The sequence below is a fragment of the Crocuta crocuta genome, unplaced genomic scaffold, assembly GCF_008692635.1.
Source record: "Crocuta crocuta isolate KB4526 unplaced genomic scaffold, BGI_CrCroc_1.0 scaffold93, whole genome shotgun sequence".
NCBI classification, from domain to species: Eukaryota; Metazoa; Chordata; class Mammalia; order Carnivora; family Hyaenidae; genus Crocuta; species Crocuta crocuta.
In genome coordinates this window covers 5,882,628-5,906,987 of record NW_027529641.1, presented here as the reverse complement: position 1 = coordinate 5,906,987, position 24,360 = coordinate 5,882,628, and the positions used below count along the sequence as shown (strand labels likewise).

Below are 24,360 nucleotides of genomic sequence, written 5' to 3'. Positions count from 1 at the left end.
TGGGATTGTGATGCCTCCTGTTTTGGTTTTCTTCTTCAATATTACTTTGGCTATCCGGGGTCTTTTGTGGTTCCATACAAGTTTTAGGATAGTTTGTTCTAGTTTTGAGAAGAATGCTGCTGCAGTTTTGATTCAGATTGCACTGAATGTGTCGATTGCTCTGGGTAGTAACGACATTTTAACAATATTTATTTTTCCAATCCATGAGCGTGGAATATTTTTCCATTTCTTTGTGTCTTCTTCAATTTCCTTCATGAGTTTTCTATAGTTTTCAGCATACAGATCTTTTATATCTTTGGTTAGGTTTATTCCTGGGTAGTTTATGGTTTTTTATGCAATTGTGAATGGGATCAGTTTCTTGACTTCTTTTTCTGTTGCTTCATTATTGGTGTATAAAAACACAACCAATTTCTGTATGTTGATTTTGTACCCTGCAACTTGGCTGAATTCATGGATCACTTCTAATAGGCTTCTGGTGGAGTCTGTCGGGTTTTCCATGTAGAGTATCATGTCTTCTGCGTAAAGTGAAAGTTTGACTTCTTCTTTGCCAATTCTGATGCCTTTGATTTCCTTTTGTTTTCCGATGGTTGATGCTAGGACTTCCAGCACTATGTTAAACAACAGTGGTGAGAGTGGACATCCCTGTCGTGTTCCTAATCTCAGGGGGAAAACTCTCAGTTTTTCCCCGTTGAGGATGATATTAGCTGTGGGCTTCTCATAAATGGCTTTTATAATGTTTAAGTAAGTTCCTTCTATCCCGACTTTCTCAAGGGACATTATTAAGAAGGGATGCTGTATTTTGTCAGATGCTTTTTCTGCATCTATCGACAGGATCATATGGTTTTTATCTTTTCTTTTGTTAATGTGATGTATCACATTGATTTGTGAATATTTGACCTAGCCCTATAACCCAGGAATAAATCCCACTTGATCATAGTGGATAATTCTTTTAAAATGCTGTTGAATTCAATTTGCAAGTATCTTGTTGAGAATTTTTGCATCTGTATTCATCAAGGATATTGGCCTGTAGTCCTCTTTTTTTTCTAGGTCTCTGTCTGGTTTGGGAATCAAAGCAATGCTGGCTTCGTAGAATGAGTCTGGAAGTTTTCCTTCGATTTCTGTTTTTGGAATACCTTGAGAAGAATAGGTATTAACTCAGGTTTAAATGTCTGGTAGAATTCCCCAGGGAAGCCATCTGTCCCAGGACTCTTATTTGTTGGGAGATTTTTGATAACTGATTCAGTTTCTTCACTAATTATGGGTCTGTTCAGATTTTCTATCCTTCCTGTTTGAATTGTGGTATCGTGCATGTGTTTAGGAATTTGTCCATTTCTTCTAAGTTGGCCAGTGTGTTGGCATATAATTTTTCATAGTATTGGCTGACAATTGCTTGTATTTCTGAGGGATTGGTTGTAATAAATCCATTTGCATTCGTGATTTTGTCTGGGTGCTGTCTCTTTTCTTTCTGAGAAGCTTGGCTAGAGGTTGATCAATTTGGTTTATTTTTTTCAAAAAAACCCAACTCTTAGTTTCATTGATCTGTTCAACTGTTTTTTTTTTTAATTCTATATTGTTTATTTCTGCCCTGATCTTTATTATTTCTCTTCTCCTACTGGGTTTGGGGTGGTCTTGCTGCTCTGCTTCTAGTTCCTTTAGGTGCGCTGTTAGATTTTGTATTTGTGCTTTTTATAGTTTCTTGAAATAGGCTGGGATTGCAATGTACTTTCCCCTTAGGACTGCCTTCGCTGCATCCCATAGAATTTGGATTGTTGTATTTTCATTTTCATTTGTTTCCATATGTTTTTAAATTTCTTCTCTAGTTGCCTGAGTGACCCATTCGTTCTTTAGTAGGGTGTTCTTTAACCTCCATGTTTTTGGAGGTTTTCCAGAGTTTTTTCTATGATTGATTTCAAGTTTCATAGCATTGTGATCTAAAAGTGTGCATGGTATGATCTCAATTCTCTTATATTTATTGAGAGCTGCTTTATGACCTAGTATGTATTGTATCTTGGAGAATGTACCATGTGCACTTGAGAAGAAAGTGAATTCTATGGCCTCAGGATGTAAAGTTCTAAATATATCTGTTAGATACATCTGGTCCAATATGTTGTTCAGGTCCATTGTTTCTTTAGTGATTTCCTGTCAAGTTGATCTATGTGTTGCTGTAAGTGGAGTTCTAAAGTTCCCTGAAATTAATATATTCTTACCAATAATATTGTTTATGTTTGTGATGAATTGTTTCATATATTTGAGTGCTTCTGAATTTGGTGCATAGACATTTATAATTGTTAGCTCTTCCTGATGGACAGACCCTGTAAGTATTATATAATGCCCTTCTTCATCCCTTGTTACTGCCTTAATTTTAAAGTCCAGTTTGTCCTATATAAGAATGGCTACTCCAGCTTTCTTTTGATTTCCAGTAGCATGATAGATATTTGTCCATCCCCTCACTTTCAATCTAAAGGTGTCCTCAAGTCTAAAATGGGTCTCTTGTAGACAGCAAATAGATGGATTTTGGTTTTTTATCCATTCTGCTACCCTCTGTGTTTTGATTGGAGCATTTAGTCCATTTACAGTCAGTGTTATTATGGAAAAATATGGGTTTAGAGTCATTGTATTCTCTGTAGGATTCCTGCTTGTAGTGGTGTCTCTGGTACCTTGTGTACCTTGCTACATTTCCCTCATAGAGTCCCCCTTAGGATCGCTTGTAGAGCTGGTTTAGTGGTGATGAATTTTTTTCAATATTTGTTTGTTTGGGAAAACCATTAGCTCTCCTTCTATTCTGAATGACAGGCTTGCTGGATAAAGGATTCTTGGCTACATATTTTTTCTGTTCATCACTTTGAAGATTTCCTGCCATTCCTTTCTGGCCTGCCAAGTTTCAGTAGAGAGTCTGCAACCACCCTGATGTCTCCCTTTGTATTTTAGGGCCCTTTTCTACCTAGCTGCTCAGAATTCTCTCTTTATCTTATATTTTGCCAGTTTTACTATGATATGTTGTGCAAGAGATTAATTCAAGTTACGTCTGAGGGGAGTTCTCTGTGCCTCTTGGATTTCAATGTCTGTTTCCTTCCCCAGATTGGGGAAATTCTTAGCTATAATTTGTTCAAGTACCCCTTCAGCACCTTTCTGTCTCTATTCTTCTTATGGAATTCTTCTTATGTCATATGGATATTTTTATGTTTGATTGTATCACTCAGTTCTCGAATTCTCCTTTCGTGCTCCTGGATTAGTTTATCTCTCTTTTTCTCAGCTTCCTCTTTTTCTATAATTTTGTCTTCTAATTCACCTATTCTCCTCTCTGCCTCTTCAATCTGTGCATTGGTTGCCCCCATTTTATTATTCACCTCATTTATAACATTTTTTAATTCATCACAACTATTTTTATGGTCCGTAGTCTTTGTAGCAATAGCTTCTCTGATGTCTTCCATGTCTTTTTCGAGCCCAGCGATTAAATTTTATGACTATTGTTCTAAATTCTTGTTCAGTTATTTTGCTTCTATCTGTTTTGAGCAGTTCTTTAGCTTTCATTTCTTCCTGGAATTTCTTTAAAGGACAGTTCTGTTTCATCATTTTGGCTATCTTTCTGTCTCTTGTCAGTTTTAAAAGCTTGTTATGCACTCTGCACCTGTGAATTCTGCTATATTAAAAGAGGCTTATTGACTGTCCAGGGCCTGTCCGTTCAGGTAGTGTTCTTTTAATGGTATCTCTTCGTCTCTTGTTGAGACTTTGGTTATTTTGTTTCCTGACTTGTAGTGATATTTGGGACTCTCCACTGTGTGCACTTTGGCTTGTTTCTTGAGGTAGCCCTATGAGGTTGTCATTTTATTGGATTCCATCTCTTTTCTTTCCAGCCTCTTGCAGTTCAGAGTCTTTTGGCTTCAGCTCTCTTTGTTTGAAAGATGCAGGCAGGAGATATGGAACTCCCTACTTCTCCACCATCTTGCCGCCTTCCAATTGATACTCCTTTAAATCCACGAGCTCATAATCATGTTTTAAAATATTGGTCACTGACTCCAGAGAGTGCTAAAGCCAATGACACCACCAGCGTCATAGGTTTGACTGGCCCCTGGCCCCTTCCCTGAGCATTTCCCCCAGTTGATTCTTATCTTGCAAAGTTGCTGAACCTGTTTTAATATATTTTAGTGTATTCTTTAGGATTTTTCTATATATAAAATCTTGCCATCTGCAAACAGAGATGTTTTTACTTCTTCTTTTCTAATTTGGATGCCTTTTAACAATCTTTCCTGCCTAATCGACATGGAGAGAACTTCCAATGCAATGCTAAGTAGATGTACCAAGAATGGACATCCTTGTCTTCTTCCTGATTTTAGGGGAAAATCTAAGTATTTCACCATTAATTCTGATGTTAGCATTGGTTTTTCCCAAGTGCTATTTATCAGGTTGTGGAAGTTCCCTTTCATTCCTAGGTTGTAGAGTGTTTTTTATCATGAAAGGGCATTAACTTTTATCAAAGTTTTCTCTGAATCTATTAAAATGATCTTGTGGTTTTTGTTTTTTATACAGATTTCATTGATTCATTTCTATATCTTAAACTAACCTTGAATCCCTGGGACAAATTTTATTTGATCATGGTATATAGTCCTTTTTATATGTTGCTGGATTAGGGTGCTAGTATTTTGTTAGGGGTTTTGTGTGCATAGTTTTACATAATATAGCATTGTTTCTAACAATGACTAATTTGAAACAAATGTCCATCATTAAGGGAGTAGTCACATAAACTACATAGCAATTTAAATGAGAAATGAAGTAGAACTATATGCACTCATATGGGTCTCCAAGAAATAGCATTTTAAAAAAAGTATAATACAAGATTTATTTATAATGTTACTCCTAACACTTATGTAAAATATAGATAAATATAAATATGAAAATGCCACACAGTGTATTTTTAATTTGTTTGAATATCTGAATAAATATACACCAAACTAATAGTGGCAGTTCCCACAGGGAGGGAGTGGGATTAAGAGGACTTGAGATTTACTTGTATTATAAAATTCTTCTGAGAAAATATACATGTGTATTTGTATAAATTTAAAATATAGAAATTTGTACGAAAACAAACTCACTGATTTACATAAACCTACATCCTAACAATTTTTGCCTACAGTATAAGCCTACTATAAGTAGCTTGTACAAGTATAACTTGTGTCATTTAAAAATTCATAATAAATCTGGAAAGAGAATCAGAACAGGATCCATAACTGCAATAGGAAAGAAATAGAGGACAGGAGAACAAATGAATGATTAAAAATACCCACTAGCAAAATGTTACCAAGGAGAAAGATGAAAATTTCAACCAAATGTTACTGTCATAAATGCCAAAAACTGATTAAACAACAGCATCAATAAAACAAGAACTCATGGCTACGAAATAAGACCTCAGTGAAGTTACGGTGAAGCAGCAGAGGGGGATGAAACATGACTTGGCAGAGCTGAGGAAAGATGTCAAAAAAGAAAATGAATCCATCACAAAAGCCAAGTTCATGTGGAAGCAAAGTAAAGTGATATTGCTGAGAACACAAGAAGAAGCATGGAGGACAAGATTGAGAAAAATGGGCTGAGCAAAATGCAAATGAACAAAGAATCAAAAGGGTAAGAGATTGAATGAACACAATGGAAGGGAAAGAAAATCAAGCATAATTTGGTGTCCCTGAAATAGAAAACCAAACAATATAATAATAATATAGGATCATGTCCTGGGAAAAAATTATACTAAAATGTGACTAGCCTAATAGATATCAGATTTTTAATGTAAGACCCTATTAGGCATTCAATCCCAATTTTAGGTAACCTAATGAAAAGAAAACAGCAGATTGGCCTCCGTCTTCTTCTCATTGACATTCAGTGGAGCAAATCCTACAGTGAACTCAGAGAAAGAAAGTGTGAGCCAAGAACTTTATAGCTATCAAACTAACATTCAAGTATCAAAACAACAAACAATAATGTTTTACTATATTACATTTCAGAAAATATAATTCTCCCAAGCCCATCTCAGAGTGCAAACATGAGGCATATGAGAATTTGCTGAAGAAACTGTGGCAGAGGGGACACATAATGAACATTAAATTAACTTTTAGGATTAAGATAGAAACAACTGCAGCAATTGTCTTAGCAAAAGATAAATGTTATAAATCTATACAATGTAGGATTCATACAATAAAAGTTGAAAGGATGTAAGAAAGTAGAGCACAGTGTAGCTATGCTGACTTCGTCATTTTTTTTTTGAAAGAAAGAACACGTGTTGTGTGCACAAGCAGGGGAGATGCAGAGAGAGAGAAAGAGGCAGAGAGAGAACCCCAAGTAGGCTACGCACTGTCAATGCAGAGCCCAATGCCAGGGCTCAGCCTCATGACCTGAAATCATGAGATCATGACCTGAGCAGAAATCAGAAGTCAGGGGCTTAATGGACTGAGCCACCCAGGTGCCCCCTCCTCATCTTTTAATATCCAGGGATTAAAATATTTCACTTACAGTTGACAAATCACATACTAGAGTGTATATATAACTAAAGATTTACAGGAAAACATCAGAATAGGAAAGAAATAACAACTAAAATATGTTGGTGAAGGAAAGACAAAGCTAAGAGACTGACCCACATGCTATGTGAGCCATGACAAGTGTGATTACAGTTCAGTTGCCTTGAGGTCTTTGGGTTGTTTGGGGAAAACAACAACATGGTGACCTCAGTAGATGCAAAAAAAAAGCACTTGATTCATTTCAGTACCTCTTTTTAACAAAAGCTTTTAGCAAACTAGGATGAAAGGGAATTTTCTTAACCTGATAATTGTTATCCATCCCATTGTCACGCAGACCACATTTTCAGTGGGAAAATTTTGGAGACATTCCTGTGAACATCATGAATAAAGAAAGGATGGCCCAGCCCCATGTTGCATGCGACATGGTTTTGTAAGCTCCAGCCATAGCGGTGGAAGGAGAAGAAATTAAAGCCATAAAGATTAGAAAGGAAGAAACAAAACTGCCATATGAGCAGATGTTTCAATTAGTTTTATGGAAACCCAGCCAAAATAGACAACTTATTATGAATAATAATAATATGTAAATAGTGAAAAGGTAACTAAGTGCAGGATATTTCTTATTAGAGAAACATACTTTCTACCATACCCTTTGTAATTTGAATTTTGCACCTTGGGCACATATTACCTAGCAAACCTCTGTTTTAAAGTTGTCCTTGACCTTTTAAAACTATGTACAATATTCTATTCATGTAAAATGATGTATGTATTTTTATATGTATTAACAGATGCTGAAAAGGCTAGCTGCCAAAATATTACTATTTTAGGGGTAATTTCTGTAGTGCAATGTGGTACAGGTTGATTTTATGTTTTCTTTTCCTATTGTGGTTTAAATTATCATGTACTATTTTTATAATGAGAATAAAGCTAGTTTTGCTGGGAGAAAATGAGGGAATAAATAAACCCCTCAAAAATAGATATTTCCATAATCTCTACATAGTTGGGCTCAGAAATCTCTCATTTTTAAAGCTCCCCTGCTGATTCTGGTGATCACATTTAGGAACTACAGGGGAGGGATTCATAATCTAATTTGGGATCATCACCTAAACTGCTGAGGCAAACACACATAAAACCCAAATGAAAATCAAAACTAAATGATTACCAGCCTGCATTTCGGAATCTCACCAACAGTGTTGGGTTCCTTTATTGACACAGTGAAACTAGGCATCTGCCAATGGCCAACCTCCTCCCTGGCAGCCTCAGCCATTTCCTCCCTGAATCATCATTATCTGCCCACTGTCTGGGTACATGTCGGGTCAGAGTATGGCAGAAGCAGCTCTCTGGCCTCTGAGGGGCTTCTGTTATAGCTGGAAATACTCAAGGAAATAGACAAAAGCATGCACTGGGAGAGTTGCAGAAATTCCCAAAGGTCAATGGAAGTAGGAAAATGGCACACAGTGTGTTAAGGAGTGATTTTGTCATTGGGGGAGTAGCTTAACTTCTGCTATCATTCCACAGATTCAGGGAAAGCTCAAAGTACATTGAAGACCAAAGGAACCTCCAACAGATGAAGTGATCAGGGGCTCTGTGCATCCATGCTCCAGGGAGGAGTCCCTTAGTCTGCTAGGACTCCAGGCTGTCTTAGTCAGCAGGGGCTGCTAAAACCAAGGACCACAAACTGAGTGGCATAAACCACAGATCCTCACTGACTCTTTCATGGCTCTGGAAGCTAGAAGTCCAAGATCAAACTGTGGGCAGGGTTGCTTCCTTCAGAATGCTGCAAGGAAGAATCTGGTTCATGCTTCTCTCCTAGCTTCTGGTGGTTTGCTGGCAATCTTTGGTGTCCCTTGGCTTGTAGATGCATCAACGTGATCTCTGCTTCATGTTTACATGGAGTTCCGTGTGTGTGTCTGCATCGGGATTTCCCCTTTTTATAAGATTAGGTGCCCACCCTATTCCAGTGCGATCTCATCTTAACGAATTACATATGCAAAGGCCCAATTTCCAAATCAAATCACATTCTGAGGTATTGGGGGTTAGGACTTGAACTTAAGAATGGGCACAGGGGAAACTAATTTGACAATAAACTATTTGTAAAAAAAAAAAAAAAAAGAATGGGCACAGGGGAGAGACAGCTCAACTCTTAACACATGCAACTGGTGCTCTCTGGAACTTGGGCAGCCAGGCGGTTCTGGCCATCGAAGAACAACTCTTTGTTGGTTGACTTGATTTCTCGGAGCTGGACCGTCCCATCCCACAGGCTCTGAAATTACCATAGGGGTGGGAGGCGGGAGTAGGGTGGATCTTTCTGGGGAGCTCTACATGGGCCTTAATAGGGGGTGGAGATGTGCTTCACCTGTATGTTATCTGTCACTACAGGTTATATTGAAGCTGTGGTCATTCCCGCTGGAGCTCGGAGGATTCGTGTGGTGGAGGATAAACCTGCCCACAGTTTTCTGGGTAAAATGAAAGTGATCTGGTCCGTGATTTATGCTCTAAGATTTGCGTGATCCAGCTGATTATTTGGTCCAGCATCATTCTCCTAGGGCACGGGTTTTGTTTGTATTTGAGGCATAATGATAGAAGTAATCAGAGTGCTCCACATAGTGCTGTACTATTTGGCTAAAGTGTGGCCACCCTGAAAGTGGATGGGGTGGGGAAGATCAGGAGGAACCACCAGCTTTGAAGATGTCATAGAAGATGACAGAGGAAGGAAGGAAGGAATTGGGGCAGCGAAAGTCCCCCCAAAGTAACCCCAGGAGAACCCAAAGCATCCTTAGCCTGTGCAGCATAGACCCATTGCCTAGCTTAGGGGGAGCCCCTAGAGGCTGTTGAGGGCTCTGGGCATGATTTCTTAGCTGAAAAAAAGAGTAATAGCCTTAAATCCAATGGAAGCACAAAAGAAACCTTGTTTTCACTAAGTGCTGTGTACCCCAAATTCCTAGTGGCCACCTCTAGTGACTTCAGGCACAAATGCCTGTGTCTGTCTGTGGAAGGATTGGATTCCATTCCGGAAGGCTTGGGTTCCATTCCAGATTTGTCTTCATTGCTTTCAACAGAACCATACTTAAAGCCTAAGAAGAGGGACGCCTGGGGGGCTCAGTCAGTTGGGCAGCCATTGGCTCAGTTCATGACCTCCCAGCTCATGAGTTCGAGCCCCGTGTTGGGCTCTGTTCTGACAGCTCAGAGTCTGGATCCTGCTTTGGATTCTATGTCTCCCTCTTTCTCTGCCCCTTCCCTACTTATACTCTGTCTCTCTCTGTCTCTGTCTCTGTCTCTCTCTCTCTCAAAAATAAACAAACATTAAAAAACTTTTTTTTAAACGTAAGACGAATTGTTCAACTAAACACCTCCTTAGGCACAGAAGTCCCTCTGAGTGGATCTTAAGCTTAGACCTTTCAAAGGTCTGCCTGGTACTTGAGCACCAGGATAGAGTGATGGGCTGACACCTAAGTGTCCTTTATGCTGGTCTGGGAGCCAGCAGTGTGCTCAGTGGCTGCCTCTACTGCTAGTCCCTGGGATGGAACATATTGTGACCCACACCCTCCTGCCAGCCCTACTTATGTCTGTCTCTGGCTGGATTTCAAACTGGAGGTGGCTGATCCCCTACCCAGGCCCTCTCCTCATGGGCTTCCTCGTATTATAATCTCCTCCATCTGTGTCGCAAGGTGCTGTTTGAGATTGAAAAGAACTTATAAGACACGATCTCTCTCTCTCTCTCTCTGGCTTCAAACTTAAGAATTAAGTTTTGGCTCACATGAAGTTCCTCGTGAAATGCTTTCAGTTCAGTTTTAATCACTGATTTTTAAAAAAATTATATCATTGTCCACATTACTGCCTCTGCAGCTTCAGAAGGATCTAGCTTTCTTTGAAATGGTCTGTACTTGAGAAACTCCAAGTCTCATTAGATTGACGTAAAACAAACCTCTCTTAGGCAAGTTTCCAATGAAGACCACCGTCCTGTTATTTAAGAAAACACTTTGCAGGCACTCAGATAATCCTCACACATGTGGAAAGGGCGGGAGTAGGGATGGTAGCTCTTGTTCCCGAGGGCCCACACCAGGGCTCACCAGCAAGCAGCTGCCTGGGGCCCCTACTGTGTCCCAGGCGACCCTGTCACCTCCTCTGCAGATTTCTCTTCTGCTGTGCGCTCTGCCTCCATGAAGTCACCGCTGCTCCTAAAGCCAGGGTGGAGCCTCACAGGTTAACGCTCACATCCGTCTCCATCAGCTCCGTGGTTTTTCCACCTCCCCGGCACGGACGCTGTCCTGTCTAGCCTGGGCCCCTTCACCGCAGCTGTCCAAGCTGTCACTGCAGATAGAATAATGCTTATACATGCTTTCTAAAAGCCTTGTCCTGCTTCTGGCATCTTCTTTGGAGCAGTGACCTTTTTCCTAAATTCTCAAAGAGCATCCCCTTTCCGCCCACCTAAGGAAACTGGGTCAACCTCATTGGCAACTATCACCTTGGGTCACTCCCAGAACTGATACATCAGCCCTCCCTAACGTGGAAAGGACATTTATACTCCCTGGGGCCACTGGGTGTCTGCGGGAGGCAGACATTGCCTTTGACCCTTATCCTATTCAAAACTCCTAATCTCAGTATCCCCAGAACTGGTGCAGTTCCAAGGTCAATGTATTGGTTGACCAGCAAACGAGTCCCTTGGCTTTCAGTCCTGGCTTCTGAGACTTCCCAGCCCCAGGTTTCTGTCCAAAATAGAACATTAGCTGTGCTTTTCTGTAGCAACCTAAGAATGATAGAAGGATGTCAGAATCCTGTAGAATGCTCAACTGCTAATTTCTGTAGTAAGCATGGACGTTTTGCTGGAACCCACTTTAAGGCCAAGTCAGTAGTGATGCTGCCCATGGGGGGCCAAGCTCTCGGCTCCTCTCAGAGCCTGAGGGCCACACACGCAGGTAATGGTAACATCGATGTTCGTGGCTCCCAGTCTTTGAGCCCTGCCCAGCTTTGCAGACCTGACCCCTAACCACCCCCAAAGCTACTGCAAAGTATTGTTTTGCGCATTTCCCTGAGGAAGAAACTGAGCCTCCAGGCTTTCAGGAGCCTGTCCAAAAGTCCTCATTTCACCTGGGCCTGCAGCAATCCAGAGCCTCCTAGAATTGCTCTGATGTGTTCAGGTACAGCCAGAGATCAATAGAGGGAGACGATTTTTCACTGGCCAACACGCGTTACAGCTGCCCATTGCTATGACTTATTTATGTGCACTTCAAAGAAGCAAACCTCCATCCCAAGGCAATCAGTGCAGGGTCTCAGGACCGCTTCCCCGGCAGCACCGGACCTCCAGCGGAGAAGGGCAGCCGGCTTTTGTCTTCTTATCTTATTCGTAAACTTTAATCCCAGGATTCTGGGGCCTGGCGTGTGAGCAAGGGCACATCCGAAGGTGGTCCACGCTCGTTATGTTTCTAAAGTTAGTTCAAACAAGCCCTTGTTTCCACTCGGGGCTGGGTGCTTTGGAAGTCAACCCAGTGTAACTTTGAATTACTCTCACATTTGCTGGGAGCAGTTCCTAAAGAATTTCACCCCACCTACCTTCAGCCCACGCTGCCTGGCTTTCTGCTCAAAACCACCTGGAACAGGAAATGCCGCTGCCGTTTGCATCCACAGCTAAGAACAGAGCTGGCAGAACTGTGAGTGGAAATAAAAGGAACTGACTGGATGCCAGGATTAGAAGTACGTTGACTGTGGGTCAAGTCTTCCAGTGGAATCCAAGAGGGAGAAGGACAGAAAAGAAGCCCAGCTTCTGCACAGCGCCACGCAGGAGGAGGGCATGGGGACAGGGTCCGGCCACTGGTGTCTGCCTCCAGCCAGCAGTGAGGAGGCGCTGTGCCCTCCATCAGGAACCCTCCCCTCCCTTGCTCTCCAGACCGGCTCATGATCTTCTTTCCCCGCGGTGCCTGGAGGTCCAGGGACAATGTGTAGATGTTCACAGGATGAAAGAAGGGCCCAGGGGTAGAAATGGACATTTGCCACGTGACCTCACATCCCAGGCCATTCAGGAGGTTTTGTTCTGCCACAGGTAGCGAGAAAGAGCACGTGCCCACCCTCATCCCCGCAGAAGTCTCTCTAAGCTGCTGGAAGACTTCTAAAGGCTCCTGAGGCGAATGTACAAAAGCAGGCGCTATTCTCTTATGGACAGTGGCTTAAAACCTCCAGCCTCTGACCCAGGCAGCACCCGCAAGCAAAATGTCGTGCCCCAGAGGATTGAACTGCAGACAGCACAGATCCCATCAAGTCGCTCAGGATTTCCCTGTGTTCTGAACTTCTTCGTTTGCCTGTCAAAGCAAAGCATCTGTAATCATTTCAGTAGCCCCTGTTGAGTTTCTAGGCCTAAAAGTCCAAATTTCAAATCTCAAAACTGCCTCTGCCATGGGGGTGGGGGTGGGGGTCCTTGCCCATACCCATCGATGCCGCAGCATTGAGAGGGACAGGAACTTGGGGGGCCCCAAACTTATTTAGCTCTGGGGCCTTCTTTAAGAAAAAGAACACCATATTATGTACAAGGCCTTGGAAAGTATTCCTGCAACTTCAGGGGGTGGAGCGGCACTTCTGCCTGGCAGCTCTGGAAAACCATGCTGAGAGAAGCTTGCTCGGGGCAGAGGCCCCTGTGGATGGGTCAGGGGTGATCTGAGTTCACACTGTCTGGAGCGGACATGGCCCCACAACATGGTTTCCTCATTGGACTCCACAAGGAACCTATTTACTTACTGGTGATAATGATCTTGATGTTCCAGCTGATTCTCTGAGGCCACTATCCCGCCCTTTTTGAAGGAAGGTCAAGTGCTAAATTCCGATTTCAGCGGAAATTCTGATGTCACCACTGGACCCCAGCAAAAACTGTGCGAATTTTGAACCTTGCTGACTAACTTGCTCACCCGAAGTCGGTAGGTTTGAGGCACTCTCCATGCTTCTTGGGATTACCGAGCTCCTACTTTTAACTCTGTGTTTTTCCTCCCACTGCAAAATTCAGAAAGGATTGTCATCACGATCACCCTGTCCTGAGAATGGGGGTGCTGAGTGGCAATTGCAAAGCCACGTTTGCAGTTCCCGAAAGCTTGCAGCCACCCGCAGAGGCGCTGTGAGCAGANCACCCTGCCCTCCAGAGCAAAGACAAGCACTTCCAGAACTCACGGGACGGGGGGCGGGGGCGGGCAACAGCGGCGCGTGGCTTGGAGGAGCTCTGCGTTCACTGACAACACACAGATGACTTGAAACCTGCCACAGTGGGGTCATTGACCCCTTGGATAGCAACAAGCACTATCAATCCAGGCTTCTTTCCTAAGGGGGCTGGTTACCAGTGCTCCACTGTCTGACGTGTTCTTCCCCAGTCGGCTGCTGGCCTTGTTCTGGAATAACCTGCCAGCCACAGCCTTTCCCCGCTCTTCCTTGACCACACTCACTTCTCGGAGGCAGCTGACCTCCTGTAAGATCTCCTCCACCTACCCCTCTCAGCACCTCCCCCTACTGGCAGGGACAACCTCTGGTAATCAGAGGACGATGCCCCCCAAGCCCTGGCTGGCTGGATATTTGTGCCACACTTCTCACCCACAATGGATGCCTCTGTCAGCAGAAGCAGGGCCCCCCAGGCTGGCCCCCCCCACACCTCTGCACGCTGTTTCTGTGGATGGTTTTATAATCATCTCCAGGTGTGCCCTCCTGCACTTTTCCCAGTCCATCCCACTCTTGACCCCCCAGATGTTTGACTTTTGGCATGAAGTCGGCGTAGCTTTCAAGCTTTCAGTTTATAATTCACTAAGTCATTTTAAAGCGCCTTCCACAAAGGGTGGGGGAAAGGCACAAACAAGGCTGAGTGAGAAAGAATCACCTCATCCTGAACATTAGTGTCAGACAGGAGCAGAGGCCTGGGAGACAGTTTAAGGCAAAGATAGAGTATGTCAAGCCTTCTAAATCTCTGGGCACTAAGCCTATGCTAGTAAGAGTCCTAGGCTGGTTTCCAGGACTCCACACTAATAATCCTTCCCAACTTGCTCTGCCCCTATCATGGTTAGTATTTTTTTTAAGCCAACCTCCAAAAAGCAAATGTGGAAGCAGCAAACTCCAGTTCTCATTGCTGAGCATCAGCTTCCGGCATGGCTGGATCCAGGAGCTTTAAATTATACCATGGGAAAACATCATCTCTCTACGCTGGCACTGCTGTCCTCTCTTGGTTGACCTTATTCTGGGGGCCTCTTCCCATGTACTGATAACCCAGACTTAAATCGAGTCTCTGGGCAATCCTGTGGTAAGAAAGCTTCTGCTTCCCAAGGTGAACAAAGTCATGGGACTGACTCTCACTGTCCATGCCTGGAGATGGGGTGAGTTTGGGATCTACCTGGCATGGTAGAGGAAGAACATCTCCCCAAAAGCAACTCCGGGTTGTTGTTACTTGAAGAAATAGATGCTAGACAGCAACACACAATTCACAGCAGCCATAACCTGAGAAGAAGGTCAGGGCCCCAGCTCTTAAACCCAAGGGCCCAGCCCCGGGCATTGAATGGGGGTGTCAGCAGGTGATGTGGGTGGGCCATGACAAGGAACGCAGCCACCGCAGAGTGCCTCTGATCTCTGTGTGGGCAGTGGGTTCTCTGGGGCGGGCCCAATCATGATGGGGCCCTGCCCCAGGGTGCAGCTCTAAAGAAACTTATGCTCATCCCTCTAGCCCCGATAACAGGAACACTGAAACTCCTCTCCCCTTCTCCACCCTCTAGAGCCACTCTTCACCTCACCTCCTTTGTCCAGCCAAACTTCTGGGAAAAAAAAAAAAAAAAAAAAAAGTCCTTTGCCTCCCTCTTCTCCACACAGAGTCTTTCTCTCTCCGGTCACGGCCACCCAGGCCAGGATCCACAGTCCATGCCTGTCATCACCATCTCTTCTCCCTGCCTCTGCTTTGCTTTCAGAAAGTCTTTCCCATCTGCCCCCATCCCTGTCCCCCGCACACACGTATGAGGGCCTCAAACTCGCCTCTTCCAGAGAGCCTGTGAAACTGTGTTGTGTTTATCTGTTCTCTCACTCTTTCATGTATGGAGCTGGTTGAGGGCAGGAGCTGTGCACTCAGCACCCAGCTGGGAGGCCCTCAGAAGAACGTTGAGGGGCTGACTGGGGTGGGGGTGGGGGCATGTGTAGGTTGCTCCCTGTGCTTCCCCATCTTGTTCTTTCTGAGACAGTTCTTAGAGGACTCTGGCCCTTCCTTTGGCTTGTCTGCCACAACTCCCTAACCTGCACTGATTTCTGAGACCAAGTTTTCATATGCATGTGCAAGAACCAATTTTCCAAACCTACAGAGAAAGAGAACAATGAACACCCCTACAGGCTTCACCCAGATTCCCCAATGATTAACATAACCCGACACATTTGAGGCTGTTCATTCACTGGAAGCTTTGGAAATCCACAAGGTTAGTGATTTTTATGAGAGTGTACGGAACGTGAGACCCTGCACCCATTCGAGCCTGGAATTTGTTGCCTTTGAAAACAAGGATGTCATTTGCACATTTCGGTGTTTGTCCTAAAACTCTAGACTGAAGCTGTCACCTAAGGAATATGGGGATTTATACAGTCAGAATGGTAAGGGTGCTGAGCTTGGTCTGTTAGGTTCAGGTGTCCACTCGTAATAGCTGTGTGACTTTAGGCAGGTAACGTAACCTCTCTGGACCCCCATTTCCTCATCTGAGGACAGAGCAAGATGATCCTTTACCTTGGAGAGTTGTTGGGAAGGTTAAATGGGTAAAAGTACCTGTAGGTTCTAAGTCAGAGAACGTGCCCCTTAAATGGTAGCTTGTAGGTGGTGGCCGAGGAAGCAGAAATTGTAAGTATCCTGACACTCACCTCCTTTTAGGCGCCAGGAAACGTCAGTAGCAGGTAGAATTTCTTGAAGGGAAACATTTGATTCCAAGAAGTAGAGCCTTCTCTCTTCTAAGCCTTCCCTAGAGTCCTGTAATCCTCAACCACTCACTCTGCACAACCACCCTGGATATGAAACCCCGACTGGAAGTCGCTCTACTGGAAAGCGGCCCTTCCTGTTTCTTTCTCGGTTTCTCTTGGCAGTTCCTATAAGCAAGGAGTCCTGAGCATGCATCTCCTCTGTGCATGCCAGGAGAGCCTTGCTGGGTAGGAGCGAGGGCTGGGACCATAATGTCTTGGAGATGAGGAAGCAGAGGCCCAGCGTCTCCCGGGTGCATGTGGCTGGACCGGCACCAGGTCCAACCAGATCCTAACCCAGCCTGGAGCTCATGGAATCCGGGTTAACAGGAACCCCTTTCTGGCTTCAACTCTCATTATGCAAAATCAGTACTAAATGCAGGTGTTTTATTCCTGGCCTCCATAAACAGAGAATAAGGAGTGAGGTAGAACCTGATTTCTCTGATTGTGGTGGACTGAGCAGTGTCCCAAAGCCATTGGGGACTTCGGGGGCCCTAACTGTATTTACAGAGACTGAGGCATTGCACTCTGGGTGCCCTGTAGTTTCATTTTTTGGGTAGCATAAGACTTGGGGCCACCTATTGTCATTTGCCACCTTCTCCTAAATGCCCAGAGTAGTTCTTTGCTTTCCTCAAGAACAAAACAAAACCACAGGCTTTCACGACAGAGTGCTCTCCTTGTAACAGCAACAGGACTCCAGACCTAAGCAAGGAGACACAAAAAAGTCACTGTCGGCTCTCGGACCATCAATATACGGCTTGTATGGAAAACCACGTTTGTGCTCTGGCCGATCAGCAAACTGTTGGTTTTGTCTCTTCCAGCACATTCTGTACCGAGTGCAGGTGTGAGCTGGCGAAGCATGAACCCGAAGCCCGCGGAGCCCTGCTCTCGCAGCATTGGCGGAGCTTTCCCGCCCAGTCTGTGGGCAACCCAGGTTCCCAGACCCTCCTGTTTAAAAGAATAATGACAGTTTCTTCAGGGAGCATCCACTTTACTGATGCAGGGCTATCGAATCCTTAAAAGAAGCCAGACTAGGCTGTCACTTTAAAACGCCCCTGATAGGGGCACCTAGGTGGCTCAGCTGGTTAAGCATCCGACTTCAGCTCAGGTCAGGATCTCACGGTTTGTGGGTTCAAGCCCCTCGTTGGGCTCTGTGCTGCTGGCTAGCTCAAAGCCTGGAGCCTACTTCAAATTTTGTATCTCCCTCTCTCTCTGACCCTCCCCTGCTCATGCTGTCTCTCTCTCTCTCTCAGAAATAAATAAAACATTAAAAAGAAATTTTTTTAAAGCCCCTGATAGGTGACAGTAAAGTGAGCTGATGAGTTTTGCTAAAGCAGCAAAACCCCTCTTGGTAGCCTTGGACACAGTAAGATAGAATTCATCCATCAGGCAGGAGACGCTCTCCTCTGGAAGCCGAGGAACGCATGATTGTGCCGTGCCTGTCTCTATCTTCTAGCGCTCCTCCCTGCACCCCTGCCGGGTGAATTGATTCTGAGACAGCCCACACTTGAAGGGGCTGCCATCAGAACCGCTCTTTCTCAGGTTTCTCCCGGTCCTGGGGGCCTTGGGCTGTTCGCCCCCTGTGAGCAAGGCTTCTGTTCTCAGCACACAGAGNTCATCCCTTTTGCCACATGCCTGAGAATCTTCCCCTCCCAGAACTTCACCCTAGCTCCTCACTGGCAGAGCTGCCATCTTTTTCAAAAGGTACTGCCTCCAGGAAGGAAATACTTAGCCATGTGGCAGCCAGGGAGAACTGGCCTCATCAAGCAGACGGCCCCGCTCGGAGTCTGTATTTTTATATCAGATGGCACAGATCTGCCCCACAGTTTGTATATCCACATTGGAAACTACCTTTTGGAAATGAACCGTTGACTCTCTTTCCAAACCAGCATCGCTCAGATTTTCCAGACTTGCCTCGCAACAAGCGTTCGGGAATCAGGAAGGAGAACTAAGTTCTACAGGGAGATTTAGTCCCTGGATAGTCAGCCCAGGTTGGGGCAACCTTGTCTTACCTGTTGTCTCAGGCAGGGATCCTGCATAAACCACTTTCACATCAGTCATACATCCTTGTAAGAGCATTAAAGATCTCCAGAGAAGGGAGTACCACCATTTCCTGCTCAGCATCCAGAAGTTCTCATGGCTAACTTCTGATAGCTCATAATTATTGATTCCATGTCTCGTTCCAAAGAACGGATTTTGCGGCAGCTTGTGCGTCCGTAATCAAAGCACATTTTGTCCTCCGTGCTTGCCAAAGTCTCCGCTTGGAAATTTTTTTTTTCTCCATTAATTTGCGGTCTCTGGCAATCTGCAGCCGTTCAAGGTTAGGTGACAGCCAGAAGATTCCCTGGCCACCTCTCAGGGAATCCCCTGAGACCAGCTCTGCCTGCGAGCACCGGCACCCAGTACATCACCCATGATGGCCCTACCCCCACTACACCTTCTGATGAGAATATGACTTCAACCGTCCAGCAACCCGCCAATGAACTCAACCAGCACTCAGCCCATGAAGTCCACTGTAGACATAGCCCCTGCGAGTCTGATTTCCAGAGCCCAAGAACCTTTCCCAAAGCCGCTGCCCTGCGATTAGAGTATTGAATTAGAACAAATCCTCCTGTCCTGATGTAAGAGGAAGCATAAGACAAGAGAAAAGCCATGCAGCGCTGTCACCTGTTAGGAAGTGAATATGCTTTTTAATCAAACCCTAAGACGGGTGTATTTTTCTTCTGTGCCCAACACTTTCATAAACTGAGTGAATCATTAGCCCATTAAAGCAAATGCACATGGAATCATGGAGACGTGCCTGATAAACAGGACTCAGCTGAAGTTCCAACCCTTTTTAATAGTTATTAATCACTTTTCTCTCTTGAAATATGATTACTTCAAGTTGTTAAATCCAGAAAGGAGAGGTGCCCCTCTGCTTCTAAATAGAAGTCCACTGTCCCCAACCTGGGGTGCGTACATTGCCTGCAGGGTCGGGAGCACCCGTAAGAGCCACCGGGACCTGCATTTGAAACCAATTACACACTCACACACACAAATTATACGTGGCTGCAAAATTGCATGAAATTGGTTTCATATGGATTCTTGATTCACCAGTCTTATTCCCATACTGAGATAATAAAAATCTTTTAAAGAGGTTGTTTTTTGTTTTTTGTTTTTTTTTCCCCTAACTGGAGACATTTTTCCAAATGCATTACTGCAAGTCTGTTTCTTGGAGAAGTGGATGTTTATGCGGCTTAGGCCGCTCTTAGCACCTCACCCCCACCCTGCCACTCAAGCTCTGGGAGGCCTGGGAGAGGCTCAGGGGCTGTGTGGTCCCCTCCCCAGGTCAAGGCAGGTGGAGCGCACTCTGCCTGTAGCTGTCTGCTGCTCCTCCAGGCCTGGAAGTGAACTTGATAGCTGCCTTGACCCCCGGGTGCCCACTGGTTCCAAGACTAGCCCAAAGACAAGTCATCTCCAGCCAGGCTCCCACAAGAGGACTTGTTCTGCACCAAAGCATGTCGGGAAACAAAGCTGGGAGAGCAGCTCTGTCTTTACAGGGCTTGTGATGCTTTGTTATATGAAGAGCTGACCGACCCATCCATCTTCTCACTCACCGGGATTTCACACCCAAGGGTCCCCAACCTGCAAGATGGCTCCCCGCCCCTCACTTTCAGCTTTCAGCCTCGAGTCAGGCCTCTGCCACCCTGTAGTCATTGACGTCCTAACTCCTGTAGCAGCAAGAAGGCTCATGTGTCCTTGGACCCCTGAACAGAAGTTCCCAAGGCTCCTCTGCGGTGAGCTGTGTTTGTCCTTGAGCATGCCTGACATGTAGCGATGACCTGTGCCAGGGGACTGAAGAGTGGTGTTCATTTTTGAAGAAGCAGAATAACCCTATCTGTTGTTCACATGCCTTTTTAGGGAAAAACAGTGTATTTGTGTCTTTCTTGGCTGCAAGGGCAGCTTCATGGGTGAGTATGCGGGAACAGGTTCTTTCTCTGTGTGGAGCAGCTCTGCATGTAAAGTGCAGCGAGAGCCCGCAAATTTGCCCATCTCCCAATTCCTGATCCAAACTGGGCGTGTCTCCAGTGGGAAAGGGCAGAGCTCCCCGCTGATGGTCCACATACACTCCTGCCCCTGAGTTGAGCAATCCAACTCAGGGATCCAACTCACCTCAATCCAACTCAACTCAACTTGGATTCTGAGGAATCCAAGACCGAAATAAGAAGGTGCCCCTAGACTGTGTTTTGAAACCCAGAAATGAACTGGTTACCCTGGTGGGGAGACAGCCCCATGGGATGGGGGGGGATTGGTTTGCAAGCTCAGCAAGCCCGGAGGCTGCCGTTCAATTTCAGAATGGCCTTTTATTTTGCTGCTGATCCAGGTGCTGTTATTTCACGACCAAAATTATGGAATCCATTACGAGTACACCATTCCAGTGAACTACACTGCCGAAAATCAGAGTGAGCCAGAAAAACCCCAGGACTCTTTGTTCATCTGGACCCACAGTGGCTGGGAAGGGTGCAGCGTGCAGTGCGGAGGAGGTGAGCCACAGGGGTCACAGGCCCTCAGGCTGTGAGGTTTTGCTCAAGGGAGGTTGTGAATTCAAGGCACCCTGTGGCCAGTGCACAGGGCATGGGAAAGGCCGACCACATCACTGTACTTTCCGGGGAGCTTAACCACACCCCAGTGCAAATCTCTCTGCAAAACACTGTGTAGTCTTCCATACTCCTCCGTGTTGGAGCTGTGCTTTGCCGATGGCACAAGGCGCTTGGACTCTGACCTCAGTGGAGGTTTGGTCACTATGCAGATATATCACAGGTATGACAGGTGAGAGACCCTAGGGATGAACAGGATAGACCTTCACTTGTTACTATTTGGTGGAGGGGAACCAGATGTTTTGCCCCAAAATACTCTTTCTTTTTTTGCCACAGGAATTCCACTACAGGATACAGCAGAAAGAAAAAGTCCCACAGGTCCGATAAAATGTTCCGAGCATGAATCCTGGCTTCGCAATTTGCCACCATATTTTAGCCAATGACTTACTCTGTCTATACTAAAATTGCTCACCTCTAAAATAGAGCGATCGGCCCCTGTGCCCACTGCAGGGAAGAGACTGGCATACTGTAATATGCCAATTGCAATACAATTTGTATTGACAAAAGTCACCATATTCATTGTGGGGAGGTTTAGGGGGAGCAGTAGGAAGCCATTCTGAACTCTTAGCCAGCAGCCCCTTGGGACATTGTCCTTTGTCACCCTGATAGGACACACAGCTGGGTCATGGGAAGTGAGACACAGGATGGGTGAGTTTTTATGGGCACAGAGTTAGGATGGAGGGTTCACCTGGACTCTGGAATGCCAGCCCAGAGAGTGGGATGGCCCCACCAGCACCCAATCCCGCATGGCTCCTGACGTCTAAGATGGTATTTGTCAGATACCCAATACATAGAGGATTGCTTACCATTTAGTGACTTGTCCCATTTCTAATGGGCAGGAATTATAACTGTAACATTATTGGGCCATCAGACGCTGCCAGGGCCAACTGTGAATTCCTTCCTTCTGCACATCTTGGCTAACTGCCCTCGCTGTTTGTTCTTAGCCTGTTTCTCAGGCAGCCCTGGAAGTTGGCATAACTTCAGGACCCCCCATCAGCCCTGTTATCTCACTTTGCACTTCTCCTTCCCCATCCCTCAGCTGTCCCCCTGTGCCCGTGTCCCTCCAAGCTCCAAATCCAGCAACTCCCATATCCCTGATTGCCAGGCTTTTCCTCTTGGGCAACTTACTGCAAACTAAGCGTGGCCCAGATGGAGCAGTTAGCAGGCTCTCCTTAGCCGGAGGGCAGGGGAGTACTGTTCTGCTGTCACTGTTGACCCAGTGGCATTCTTTTATGACAGCAGTGATTCCCAGGTTGTCAGATGACAACCAATGACTCACCATTGTCAGACTTGCAGCCAAAACAGAAGTGTGGCTTGAGATGGCCCCATGCTTTCTACACCCACCCAAGGCTGTGGTTGTAGGCAGGAAGAGCTGGCGGTCTAGTTCAGGACTCCACACTTCTGAGGCATCCCTAAAGGACAAATTCTCCAGGAGACCCAGAGAGAAATCTGGGGTCCAATAGTTGTCCTTGACATCCTCTTAATCTTTTGTTGCCATTCTTCCCAAATAATAATGAAAACAGAATATAGCTAACATGGAGTGTTTACCCTTGCTAGGCTCTGTTCTAAATACTTTATGTGTATCGATTAATTTTAACTATCCCTGAAGCACCCTAAGGCACAGGGGGGTTAAATGAACCAGGCTGGTTGAGAAGATTGAGGCACAGAAGCATGGTGGCTAGCTGCTGATACGGTAATCATTATGCTAGTGGTAGAGCTAAGTTTGAACCCAGACAGCCTGACTCTAGAAACTACCCTCCCTTCTCCCTGTCATCTGCCTCCCTGGCAAAAGTCATGACCAAGCAGTGGGTAGGGTGCTTTGGGAACACCCAGAGAATGACTACACCCATCTGGGATAACCAGTTAGTGATATTCCCAAATGCAAGTGATAATCAGGACAAGTAGTAGTTGGCAAAACAGATTTTTCATATTGGCTTGAGATTGCCTGCCTGGAGGGTACAGGTCTGTGTGTCCTTCAGACCAGCCACTCTGCTTCTCACTTCTCTCCAGCAAGTAGGAATTCTGTAATACGGAGCCATGATCTTCTGGTGAGGGCTGCTGTACAGGTGATTAATCAAGACCAGACTTGCATAGACTTTAAATATCAAAGGAACAGGTAAAGAGATTGGCAGTCTTTGTTGGAAAGTAAAGACCCAAATCAGAACTTTAGCCCCAGTGAATCCCAAGCTGTCTAAGCATGTAGCTAATCTGAGGTGTTGCCTCTTTCTGATCCTGTTCTAGAATCTTCCGCCTGCCCCATGGTGCCCCTGCCATGTATTACACACCCTCATACCCTAATCTTATGGTTCTTTCTCTCTGACAACCAATAAAGCATCATAACAGTCACTTGAAATGGCAAACTGATCAAAAGATGCACCCGGATGTTCCTCCATCTGCATCAATGAATGGCCTTTGCAGGTGTGTATAGCCGTAGCCTCTCAGTTCCCTGTGTTTGGTTTCCAGGGGAACGCAAAACCATTGTGTCCTGCACACGGATTGTTAACAAGACCACAACTCTGGTGAATGACAGTGACTGTCCTCAAGCAAGCCGTCCAGAGCCCCAGGTCCGAAGGTGCAACTCACACCCGTGCCAATCGCGGTAAGTTGCTGTGTTCTCGGGGTAGATACACCTGGGGGCAGTGAGATACAGTTAATACCACCATACCTCTCTTTGCCATGTTCTGTTGTTGTTGGCAAGTGATTTCTGCTTGCTCAAAATACTGACTTTCTGGTGAGAAGTCTGATAAAAATGTACAGTTCTAGCTAGAAGGTATTTTTTAGCAGACCACTAAGAACATCTCATGGAGAAAAAAATCATCACATGCTTTCAACTGATACATGTCAGCTCACCCCAAGTTATTCTGTCTTGGAAAAAAAGGGGGGAATTAGAAGTCAGAGAGTGAGCACCCACGGGTAAGTAACCCAGGTTAGTGTCTGTGGTTGATCTGTTTCCGTGGCTGAAATGAACACAGTGAGTGTGAATCTTGGTGTACAGTGTTTAGGACCCATCAGAACGTCTGTTGCCAACCCCAGCTTTTGTGGCCATGTTTCTCACGTGCTCTGGAGTGAATTTTCTTGGGCTGTCAACCGTGATGAATTGTGTGAAATGTGTTTGTCAGTTAAGCCTGCTTATTTCCAGTCATTTCAGTGAGACTTTGCCTAGTGCTGTGGTTGTTCAGAGTGTGTAGTATCACTCCTGGCCTCCCATTCTGCTCTGGGTTGAGGTGCATGGTTTTTGTTTTGTGGTTCTATGTATGTTTTTCTTTTATAAAGAGGCTGGACTTTTGACACAG

General features: G+C 45.2%; 1 protein-coding gene across 1 annotated transcript in view; it reads left to right on the top strand.

Annotated features, from left to right (window-relative positions):
* The window catches only part of ADAMTS17 (ADAM metallopeptidase with thrombospondin type 1 motif 17), a 335,153-nt gene that overhangs the window by 241,151 nt on the left and 69,642 nt on the right, over positions 1-24,360 (top strand). The window contains exons 15-17 of the mRNA XM_077762416.1: positions 8,877-8,957; positions 20,765-20,953; positions 23,531-23,666. Of these exons, the coding sequence (XP_077618542.1) occupies positions 8,877-8,957; positions 20,765-20,953; positions 23,531-23,666 (406 nt within the window). The remainder of the gene's footprint in view (positions 1-8,876; positions 8,958-20,764; positions 20,954-23,530; positions 23,667-24,360) is intronic.